Source organism: Protopterus annectens, chromosome 10.part0 (genome assembly GCF_019279795.1).
Source record: "Protopterus annectens isolate FY-2018-M chromosome 10.part0, PAN1.0, whole genome shotgun sequence".
Taxonomy (NCBI): Eukaryota; Metazoa; Chordata; order Ceratodontiformes; family Protopteridae; genus Protopterus; species Protopterus annectens.
This window is the reverse complement of record NC_056744.1, coordinates 765,510,666-765,523,085: the sequence shown is the minus strand read 5'-3', so window position 1 is coordinate 765,523,085 and position 12,420 is coordinate 765,510,666. Positions and strand designations below refer to the sequence as shown.

Below are 12,420 nucleotides of genomic sequence, written 5' to 3'. Positions count from 1 at the left end.
TTCGTATACCTCATTTCGAGGAACGTTCCTCGTTTTGGGTCTTAAAAAGTTCATGTTCATCGAAGTTCCACATTGAACAGATGCCAGACATTTAGTGTTATCATTTTTAACTTGTAGCAGTGGTAAACAGAAGTGCATTATATTGTTTCGTTAAAATAACTTTTGTATAAGCAAAAAATATCCCTGAGCTTCCTAGTTTAAGTTGTTAGTAAGCCATTGGTAACACTTTGTCCATTTGTTCCACATTATGACATGCAGTGTTCCTCATTTTGCACATGGAAGATTGAAAGCTATGCTCCGAATTTTCAATGTTTACATATTAAAACTAAATAGCAAGTAAAATCAAGCTAAAGCGCAGACGCATCCACCAATCGGATTCCGCTTTATTTGAGGGTTGGAGAGAAGCTGTCCGTTTCCATGGTCACATTAAACAATTACATGTATTGCCTCTCAGAACGGGAGATAAGGAGTGTTAGTATTGTAACATGCTTGTTGACTTTCTTTTCTAATACTTTGCACACCGAATGTCGAATAGCAATAGTATAACAACGAAAATGAAGAAACCACCGAATATCTTGGTCACTGTGTAAGTTAAAATTAAATGTCTCAACTATCCAGAATTTAGCAGACTGCCCTGATTTTTTACTAATCTTTTTGGTCTCTCTCTCATAAAATTTATGTTTTCCCCCTGGCAAATCATTGAAGAGGACTGACGTTACTAAATAATGACATACGTAGTTGCATAGTTACATATTTCATATACGTAAAAATGCCTGGTAATGCAAAACTCTTATTCTGGCAACTTTTTACGTTTGTAAGAACAATATTTAAAACATGTCCGTGAGTTTTAGTATTTGTTGCACCATTATTGTCGGCTTTGTCCAGAATTCTTGTCTTAAGAGTTTGAGAGGTATGATGAGGGCTTAGCACAACAGCACTAGATGCAACCTTTGAATTTAAGGCGTGCCTTAAAACTATCCTCTGTCCTTCAGTGCATTATTGTTGACAAGTACCTCTCACATGTTGTGATTTAGCCACAGGGTTATGATTTTTGTCGTTAGATTTAGAATAGCTCTAAACAGACTTAATTCCATTCATAAGGCAAGGCGCGTTTAAGACGTTGCTAAAGCCATAGAGAGACTCCCATAACCAACTCTATGTGGTCGACTATATGAAAATTATCAGTTTTGAAAAATAAGAAAGTGGTTTTCTTTCTGACTCCGTTATGTTTTTTTAAAGGTATGTGCTATAATTTAGTATATGCATACAGGTTACAACAGCCGAAAGCATTATGCTAATTATTAAGAATAGAGAGTGAAACTGTCTTTGTCAAAATGTCTGATGATGCTACTACGTACACTGCATAGACTAATAGTTGGCATACTGAGGATTTATTTTAGGTATTTGACTGTGACGGATTAGGCTCAGCTAACCAATTATAATTGTGTACTGCCATACCTCTCTCTCAACTGTCAGATTTTCACAGAATGTCCAGATTTTTGCCTCTTATTTTCAGTCTATTCCTCATAAAATTTAGTTTTTCTGGCCAATCCTTGACAAATCATTGGGGATTGAACACAAAACATTGACACACATTTAAGTTTTTCAGACTTCATATCCTTCAGAAAATTCAGGCATATACAAAATCTGTTATTCTATCACTTTTCTACATTTGTAAGAGCAGCACTTAAAAATTGTCCCAATTTCTGGGGCATTAGTCACCCCATTATTGTTGGCTTTGCCCAGATTTCTTGTTGTAAGAGGTTGAGCAGTATGTGCATACCTCTCAACTTCATAGAGCAAAAAATCTGGACAAAGTCTAAAATGATGGGGGGACATATTTTAAATATTGCCCTAACAAACTTAGAAAGTTGATAGAATAAATAGGTTTTGCATTAGCATGAATTTTCCAAAGGATGTGGAGTCTTAAACTGAAATGTTTTTGTCATTATTTAATGACTTCAATCCTCAGTTATTTGCCAGAAAGGGATAGATTTTAGGAGGAACACACCAAAAATATGAGGCAAAAATCTAGGCATTCTGCAAAAACCTGTACAGTTGAGAGGTATGGTATGTGTACTACTGACTGTACAATAGTTTATGTTTTTAAAATACGTATCAAGCATTCACACGTATTTTAAATATATATTTCATTCAGTGTACTGTTATTTATGTATCTACGTATGTGTATATACTCAACAGTGTTGTTTATGTCACATCTTAAATCGGTATACCCCTATATATTATTGTAATGCACTACTGTCCAGCTCAACATTTATGGCTTAGACATAGCGCTACAATTTTGGCGCGCATATTTAGCCTTGCTCCTCCTAGATGTATGATGTTCCTCATAAAGTCAGCCCTGTTTGAGTAACTATTTTGTTAAATACATAAATTAAGCCTATGCAAAATATGCACTATCACTAACCATATAGGATCTACTATAAAAAAAACTGCTACTGTGAGAAATAAGAAAATGCTCCTCTTTATGACCCTCTGCTATGGTGCTTAAAGGCCAGTACTATGATTTTTAATGTCTGGAGGTTGAGAAGGAGAAGTATATGCACTATTGTGCCTGTGTCGTGGCTGAAAAGGGTCTGCCCTGCTGACCAGTTCACTTAATCTGTTAAATTGAAATAAATGAACGGAAAGGCAAGGACAATGACAAGTATACACACACACACACACACACACACATATATATATATATATATATATATATATATATATATATATAATTTTTCTTTACAGACTAATAACTGAGAAGCATCCTACCATCGCCCAGAAAGATACTGCAGTACAAGCAGAAAATTACTGACTTCAACAATTGGCTAAGTTTCTGGTGTCATTCTAAAGGGATCCAGTATCTGTCTGCTTGGGATGACATGACTGACAGACCTCGATGCTTTGCCAGAGATGGCCTGCATCTGTCACCCCCTAGGTTTCCAGATACTGGCTAAGGCTCTTTCCAACCCTATAGTACCTTTTTTAGGCGGTGTTCCAAAGACCAAATTACCACCGTAACAGGTATAAATAAATGCAATCTGAGGGTCATGCTGCTCAGTGCTAGAAGTCTAAATCTCAAGATGCACTCACTTGAAGCACTCCTCAAAATGGAGAACATCAACATTTGTGCTGTAACGGAGATCTGGTTTAAAGCAGCAGAAAGCACCCCTGTGCTACCAGGCTATAACTCATTCCACACCTTTTGGCCCCAGAAAATGGACCAAAGCTCCAAAGGCAGTGGCGTCTCCATATTCATAAAGGATATGCACAACTCCAGTCGAGTAGCCCAGCATAATGCATCGGAGATACTTCAGATACAACTAACAGTGAGTAAGACGGCGATTCAGGTTGTAGCCTGCTATAGGTCCCCAACCATGTCCCAAGACTCTCATTCCACATTCCTAAGCACCCTGGAAACTATTAGGGTCCAACCCAACACTCTCATACTGGGAGACTTCAACTACCCCTCCATCAATTGGGAAAACTACTCATGCACCAATGCACTTGCCCAATGATTCCTGGAATTCATTAATTCCAATGCGCTGGACCAGCTCATGCTTACCCCCACTAGAGGAAGCAACATCCTTGACCTGGTTATAACTAACATGGTAACTGTTGCTCAAAAGCAATAGCCAATTTCTCCCTGGTTAGATCCGACCACAAACTAATTACCATGGAAGTCCACATCTCACCCACACCACCAGCAAAGGTAACCACCATGAAAAACTTCTCCAAAGCTGACTTTGGGTTCCTAAAAACAGAGGTGGCTAACTTCACGGCACCCATGCAAATGAGAAATAGGTGCATGACCACTGAATCATACACCAATGCACTGTATGAACATGTGCATAAATGCATGGAGCTAGCCATACCCAAAAGAAATAAGATGCTCTCCTCCAAAAAAAGGAAGCCAATCTCGTGGTCCCTTGCCATTAACAAACTCTACAACAGAAGGAAGAAACTGTTGCTGAAAAAGGTGAAGTCCCAAGACTGGAAAAACTCCCTTATTAGCCTCAACAAAAAGTTGAGATCCCTCATCAAAACCTCTAAAGCTAGTTATGAAGGCAGAATTGTGGCAGACACTGAAAACAACCACAAATCCTTCTACAGTTATATCAAGACTCTCCACGGCAATACCCAGATTTGCTCTGAGTTACTGCACAGTGGTACCTCTTATACTGAGCCAACAAAGTTGCCAACATACTGGCTGACAGATTCAGTGCCAACTTTACCCCTCTCTCTCCCCCAGAGGACCAATCACAATACTGGAAGAATGCCAGGCACCCAGCATTACTGCAGCACAGGTTAAAGGTGCACTGTCCAAGGCCAAGAATACAGCTTCCATGGGACCTGACAATATCCCTGACTGTGTTCTACATAGTGAACTGGCACCACACCTGTGTGCCCTGTTCAGTCACAGCCTCACCTCAGCCGTTGTCCCTACCAAATGGCACACTGCTACAGTCATCCCTCTCCATAAATGGGGAGTGACTACAGACCCTGGGAATTATCGCCCATTATAATGCCTGACAAGTCTGATATGTAAGGCTATGGAGCACATCATCATGGACCTAATTAACAAGGCTATAGGGAATCTCCAAACTCTGGATCCCACGAAGTTTGGTTTTGTGAAGGGTAGATTATGCCTGCTTAACCTGGTTGACTTCTTTGAGTCAGTCACCAGAGCTGTGGATGAGGGCAAGGCAGTTCATATAGCTTTCCGCAATCTGGCCAAGGCCTTTGATGCCATTCCCCACTCAGGAATTATTGATAGACTCACCAAACTAGGCATCAACCCCTATATCACTAGGTGGGTTGCAAACTGTCTCACAGATAGAACTCATAGTGTGAAAGTAGCAGACTCCAAGTCAGACTGCTGACCAGTCACGAGTGGAGTCCCACAGGGATCAGTCCTGGGTCCTCTCCTGTTTGGTATCTACTTCTCAGAAGTCCAGGCCAACACGGTGGGACTCTGGGTAACCAAGTTCACTGACAATTGCAAGCTGGAAGCCATTATTAATTCCCCAAGTGATGTAGACATCCTACAGAAAGGCCTCACTGAGACCAATGACTGGTGTCAAAACTATGGTCTTAAGCTTAATGTCAAAAAATGCGTTGTCATTCCCTTTAGGAAAAACTCAGTTCCCACTAATTACCACATTGATGGTCGCCCACTGAACACTGAAGGTGTTATAAGAGATCTGGGGACACAGGTTGACAGCAACCTCTCCTTTGACTACCACATTGCTACTGTGGTCAGAAAGTCCTTCTATGTGGCACATCTCATTACCAAGGGTTTTGCATCCAGGAAGAAAGAGGTCATCCTCTCTCTCTACTCTTCCCTCATTAGACCAATCATCGAGTATAATGCCCCATTTAACATGTACCTTACTAAACACCTACCACAGCTGGAAAGGCCACAAAAGTACCTAATGAAGAGGATCTTAGGCCTTAAACACATGCCTTACATGGACAGACTCAAAAAACTCCAGCTTTTCTCTGTCTCATATCGTCTATTAAGAGGAGATCTCAGCTTGACTTACAAAGCCATGTATGACCCAGCCCTGTTAGAAATGTTACACCTAAAGAAATCCCAATCCGTCCAAACCACATGCTCTGGGGACCTCAATCTCATTACCACAATCAACAGAACATGCTGGAGGGACAGGTTCATAATCCAGAGACTGCCCATGCTCTGGAATAGACTTTCTGTACATGCCAAGCAGAGTGCCTCACTGGCCCTTTTCAAGACAAATCTTGATAAGTGGATGGAAAATAGGAAGTTCACCCTGGGGATCACTCCAGTGGCTCTGCTTGATAGCGGCACCAGGAACTAATGGCAGCATGATGCCAGGGCACTTCTATGGGCTAGGCTTGTAAAGGCTCCAGGGCCGTTGGCCTAGTACACACCTATGAACCTATGAATAGATTCATAGGTGAATACTAGAATAACTGCTTGAAAGGCTATTTTAAGCCTAGCCAATAACTTGAGGTCAAAATCTAATCCTGCACTTTCTGTTTATGATGTGAAAACCTTATCCATATGCCAAACCCATGCCAAAGATATAAAAATAAAACTGAAGTGTGCACAGAGTTAAAAAGTGTTACAGAGTTGCCATCGATATAGAGAGAAAAAACGTGCAACTGCGTCATTTATTATTCATTTTTGGATACCTCCATTATTGTGTCCAGTGTCGGAAGATAACAGTATTCATTCTCAACAGTAAATACGTATTAATTCACTTAGTCCCACATGCAACGGGAAATTTGGATGATTGCCTGCTCACCTACAGTATATGGCAGGAAACCAAAGGTATCCGTCAAGAAAAAACACACAGAAACAGGGAAAATTAATCTAAAGACTCCACAGAGAAGGAACCTCAGGTGCGAATGCATTAATTTATGGACTAGATGCAATACTCAAGGTTGAATCATTATAGGTGTTTTGCAGAGAAAAAAATCTCAAAGAGACCCGATTATCCCTCCAACATGTTCTATTTATTGTGATGACAAGGTTTAGGTCCCTAGAGCGTGTAGCTCAGAGGGATTGGGATTTCTTTAAGTGGAACATGTCCAACAGCTCTGGGTATGACATAGCTTTGTATGTTAGGCAGAGATCACCTCTGAGTAGGCGATATGCGATGGAGTAAAGCTGGAGTTTTTTGAGACGGTCTGTGTAGGGCATCTGTTTGAGGCCAGTAATCCTCTTTGTGAGGTATTTCTGTGGCCTTTCCAGTTGTTGTAGATGTCTTGTGAGGTACATACCAAAAGGGGTGTTGTACTCTATAATGGGTCTAATGAGTGACGAGTAGAGGGAAACAATGACCTCTTTTTTCCTGGATGAGAAACCTTTTGTGAAGAGGTGTGCCACGTAGAAGGATTTCCTGACTACTGTGGCAATGTGATTATCAAAGGAGAGACTACTGTCTACCTGCGTCCCAAGGTCTCTTATCACACTTTTGGTGTTAAGTAGACTACCACCTATGTGGTAGCTCATGGGTACAGAGTTTTTACCAAAGGGGATGACAGTGCACTTTTTGACATTGAGCTTGAGGCCATGGCTTTGACACCAGGCATCTGTCTCAGTGAGGCCCCTTTGTAGGATGTCCACATCATTAGGAGTTTCAATTATAACTCCTAGTTTGCAGTCATCTGTGAACTTCATTAGCCAAAGACCTTCTGTGTTAGCCTCTACTTCAGAAAAGTAGATACCAAACAGGAGAGAACCCAGGACTGAACCCTGTGGTACTCCACTTGTTACTGGTCTGAAGTCGGATTTGGAGTCTGCTACTTTCACAGTGTGGGTTCTGTCAGTGAGCCAGTTGGCAACCCATCTTGTGACATAGGGATTTATACCTAGTTTAGTGAGTTTATCTATAATTCCAGAGTGGGGGATGGTGTCAAAAGCCTTGGCGAGATCTAGATAGGCTGTGTGAACCACCTTACCCTCGTCTATGGCTTCGGTGACTGCTTCAAAGAAGTCTATCAGGTTTAAGAGACATGATCTGCATTTTACAAACCCAAACTGGGTGGGTTCCAGAGTTTGGAGATTGCCAGTGTCATTGTTTATAAGTTTCATGATGATACGTTCCATGGCCTTGCAGACCAGGCTCGTTAGGCTAATGGGGCAGTAGTTCCCGGGGTCCATGGTGGCTCCCCCTTTGTGGAGTGGGATAACCATCACTGTGCACCATTCAGTGGGCACAAAGCCTGAGGTGAGTCTATGATTGAACATGGTGCTTAGGCGGGGTGCCAGTTCATTCTGTAGTTCATGTAGAACGCAGCCTGGGTCGTTGTCAGGTCCCATGGATGCTGTGTTCTTGGCTTTGGAGAGTGTGGTTTTTACTTATGCAGCCGTGATTACAGGAACTTTGCATTCTTCTGGTATAGAGATGGGCCCTTTAGGGGGTGAGGGGGTAAAGTTAACACTGAACCTATCTGCCAGGATACTGGCAATATCAGTTGGTTCTGTATATTTAGTGTCATTGTGCTGCAACTCAGAGCAGATCTGAGTGTTGCCATTGAGAATCTTGACACAGCTATAGAATGCTTTGTGGTTAGAATCAGTGATGATTTTGTTTTCATAACTAGCTTTGGAGGATTTTATGAGGGATCTCAGCTTTTTACTGAGGCTGGCCAGGGAGTTCTTCCAGTCATGACATTTTACTCTTTTTTGAACAGTTTCTTATTTGTGTTGTAGCATTTGTTTATGGCAGGGGACCACCAGATTGGCTTCCTTTTTTTGGAGGATAGCATCTTGTTTCTGTTAGGGATAGCACGATCCATGCACTCATGTAAGTGCTTATAAAGTGCATTTGTGTAGGATTTAGCAGTCGTAACTCTATTGTCCATCTGCATGGGTGTTGTGAAGTTTGCCACTTTTGTTTTAAGAAGCGTGAAGTTGGCTTTGGAGAAATGTTTTTACGGTGGTTTCTCTAATGGGGGGTGGGGGTGGGATGTGGATGGCTAGGCTGATTAGCTTGTTCTCGGATCTGACCAACGAGGAATTGACTTCTGGTGTGGAACACCGGTCGCCCATGTTGGTAATGACCAGGTCTAGGATATTGCTGCCCCTGGTGGGGGTGTAGATAAGTTGATCCAAGGCGTTGGAATTTATGATTTCCAGAAAACATTGAGCAAAAGAGTTGGTACGAGTAGTTTTCCCAGTTAATGGTGGGGTAGTTGAAATCACCCATTATTAGGGTGTTGGGTTGTATCCTAATATTTTCCAATGTATCAAGAAATGAGAAGTGGTAATCGTGAGGCATGGTGGGGGATCTGTAGCAAGTTGCAATTTGGATTGCGGTCTTGCCCAGAGTTAGTTGCACTTGGATAATCTTGGATGCATTATGCTGAGCAACTAGCCTGGAGGTGTGGATATCCTTAATGAATATGGACATGCTTCCACCTTTAGTGTTTCAGTCTAGGTTATTTGGCCAAAACGTGTGGTATGAATTATAGCCTGGTAATGCAGGGGTGCTCTCTGGAGACTTGAACCAGCTCTCTGTCACTGCACAGATGTCGATGTTCTCCATTTTAAGGAGTGCCTCGAGTGAATGGATTTTAAGGTTTAGACTTCTGGCATTGAGTAGCATTACCCTCAGATTTTGCTTGCTTGTATCTGTTATGGTGCTGAATTTGGCATTTGAACCTTGCCTAAAAAATAGATTCCTGTCCCAGAGACTTCCCATACTCTGGAACAAACTACCTATCTATATCAAACAAAGCTTCTCATTAGCACTCTTCAAGAAAAATCTTGATGATTGGATGGGAAATAGGAAATTCACCCCGGGGATCACCTCTGTGGCTCTGCTCGACAGGGGCACAGGAAAATAATTTTCTTGGGTGGTGAAAGACTGGGTACCTTTTTGGCTAGGCTTGTATAGGCCCTAGAGCCGATAGCCTAGTACCTACCTATGAACCTATAATACTTTGCGAATCAGTCATACTGAAGTATTCACATTCTGTCAGCTTATGTGTTTATGCTCAGAAAGCCGTGGATGGGGTGGTGATGGGTTATCTGCCTGATAAATTACGTATGTTGGAGAAATTTCCGAAATTCAAGTAGTGGGCTTTTAATCTTTAATGGAGGGACAAGTGTGTCAGAGCCACCCCTTGAGCCACTATTGAAGTTATCTCAAATGTTACCAACATAATTCTCACCCTTCCATCCACAGAATGTGGAACATTGCCTCTCATAATGTGAAACAGATGAGTAAAATGTGGAACACACACTAACAGCTCATTAACAATTTTTCAACTAGGAATTTCACCAGATGATTAAAATGTGTTACTTTATTAAGCATTTTTTGATGGATCCGTATGATTCAGTATTATTTCCCATGGATATCAGTGAAAATATTATCATCACTGAATGTGTGACAGACCCTTTCAGTGTGGAACAACGAGAAACATGGACATTTAAGATTGAAAATGGGGAACGTGTCTCATAATGAGGTACACTTCAGAAGCACATGGTTACCAATATTTAGATATAGGGGAAATTGCTAAAGCAGAATGGTCAGACGTTTCTTAATCGGTGGTATTGCTCTTCTTTATATCTGGACAAGTATTTTTCATACCTCTCAGCTGTCCCAATTTTCACAGAATGTCCAAATTTGTGCCTCATATTTTTGCTATGTTTTTCATAAAATTGTGATTTTTCTCCTGGCAAACTACTGGCAAATTATTGAAGGTTGAAATCAGAACATAATAACAGACATTTGAGTTTCAGACTTCATACCCTTCAGAAAATTCATGATAATGCAAAACCTGTTATTCCATCAGCTTTCTAAGTTTGTAAGAGCAATATTAAAAAAAAAAATCCCTATTTTATTCCCTCCCCCCATTATTTATGTTGTTGTCCAGATTTCTTCTTCTAAGAGGTTGAGAGGTATGCTTTCAAGGGAACACTTTATAAGCTCGAAATACTGAAATCTCGAAGTTCAGTATCTCGAGTTCATAAAGTGGAAGGATCGGAAGATTGCAACCCCAGAAGCGCGAAATTCAAAATCTCGAATGTAGGAGATTTTGAATTAGCGGTCCTGGTGTTGCGCTGTGTTCATGGATTCAGATAAGTGTTTATTTTTAAGGTTGTCGGGTAGGGGCTGTGGTGTGTGTTAGTGTGTGTTGTTACTGTGATGTGTGTGTGCGAAAGGAATGTAGTTTGTGTGGTGGTGTTTTGTGTCTGTGTGTATGTAGTGTGACCTCGGAGTTATAATATATCATAAAGGTAGGTGTGTGTGCTTATTTAGTTGTGTGCGTGTGTGTTGTAATAGTGTTTGAAAGTGTTGGGAGTTTGAATTTCATGGTTTTGTGGTTTTGGGATTTAGGGCTTCGTGATTGTGTAGTTTTGGGTGTTTGGATTTTTTACTTTATGGGCTCGAGATTCTGTAATTTGATATTTCAGAATTTCAAGCTTATAAAGTGAATCCATTTTCAATGGGGGGTATCATAAGGGTCAAGGCCTTTGCCTCATAGGCACAAGGGCATGACTCTGATCTATGGTTAATGAGTAGGCTTAAAATAGAAACCAATAAGGTACACTGGGAGCTCACCAATAAGAGGAACGAGTCATGGAAAATGTTTATTCAAACATGAACATAAACTAATAGACACTTGCAAAGAACTAACAGCGAATGCAACAACTGAGACAGATATTAACGCTTTCACTGAACAAATAGCGTTTTCGTACCAACTTCATCAGATACATTTCACAGTATAGTGGACCTTTATATATTTAATTGAATTAAAGAATGCATCCTGACATTGGTCCGTCTGGTAATTGATTAATTACACAACAAAATCTTAAAGAACAAGTCTTTAAAACTTGAATTTGTTTAAAACCAGCCTGTTGATGTCTGTTAACAATGTCATATGCAATGAAAATAAGAAATGTACAATATCATTATAAAAAATATGTACAATAACAATACAAAAAATATATATCTTAATTAAAATAAATTAAATTTTAAAAAATTGGGTATACTATGAATAAAAGGATAAGTGGAAATAAAAATATATGTTAAAAAATTAAAAACACTTTTAATAAAAATAATATAATAATAATAGTATATGGTGAGTAATACTGTGATTTATAATTTAGCTTGCCTTAATTTCAAAACTGGCTTGATAGAAACCATGTCATTGAGCCCTGGAGGTCTTGATGCATCTAAAAATATTTGCCAGAAGAGCTCACGGTATTCCAATCGCGTCTCCAACATGCCACCTCTAATGTCCTTGGCAACCACTTCTAAAACAAAAAATGTAAAACTTGCATCATTGCAAACCATTTTATGATGATAAAGGGCATTTTTGTTGTTTTCCCTACTAATTTCATAAAGGTGTTCATAAATTCGTGTTTTCAATTTCCTTTCTGTCTTACCTATGTAAAAAGAATGACACAATTTACACAAGGCAAGATAGACAAGTCCATTAGTGTGGCAGTTGGCATAGCAATTACTGCGTAAAATCTTATTTCTGCTAGATAATTCTATTTGAGATGCGTTGTACAAAAAACTACATTGTGAACAAGCACCACATTTGTAGGTGCCTGTTCTTGTTCCTTGTTTAAATTTACATGGATTTTGTCCGAACTCAAAAAGGTTTTTAAAATTTAAGTCCTTCCTGTATGTAAAAACCAGGGGACTATGGCGTAGCAATTCAATATCAGTAATTTCTTGAAATTTTTGCCATTCCTTATCTACAACTTTCTTTAACTCCTGAATCTCCATTGAAATCAAGAACAAATGTATCCTGTCTATTTGTGTCTTTAAAGGTAGCATTGGAAATAGTTCCAATGTCCGTTGTTACGACATCCTGCCCTAAAATAGGTGAAAATCTGTGTGTTCTACTCTCAATAACTTCCATTTTCATTTGCTGGATCAAATGTAATGGATAACCCCTATCTTTGAA

The 12,420-nt window shown here is 40.0% G+C and overlaps 1 protein-coding gene across 1 annotated transcript in view; it reads left to right on the top strand.

The window, feature by feature from the left end:
• The first annotated feature begins 419 nt into the window (after positions 1-419).
• DNAI4 (dynein axonemal intermediate chain 4) overlaps positions 420-12,420 on the top strand; it is a 1,182,639-nt gene continuing 1,170,638 nt past the window's right edge. Inside the window, exon 1 of the mRNA XM_044085587.1 lies at positions 420-586. Coding sequence (XP_043941522.1) covers positions 525-586 — 62 coding nt within the window. The 5' untranslated portion in view covers positions 420-524. The remainder of the gene's footprint in view (positions 587-12,420) is intronic.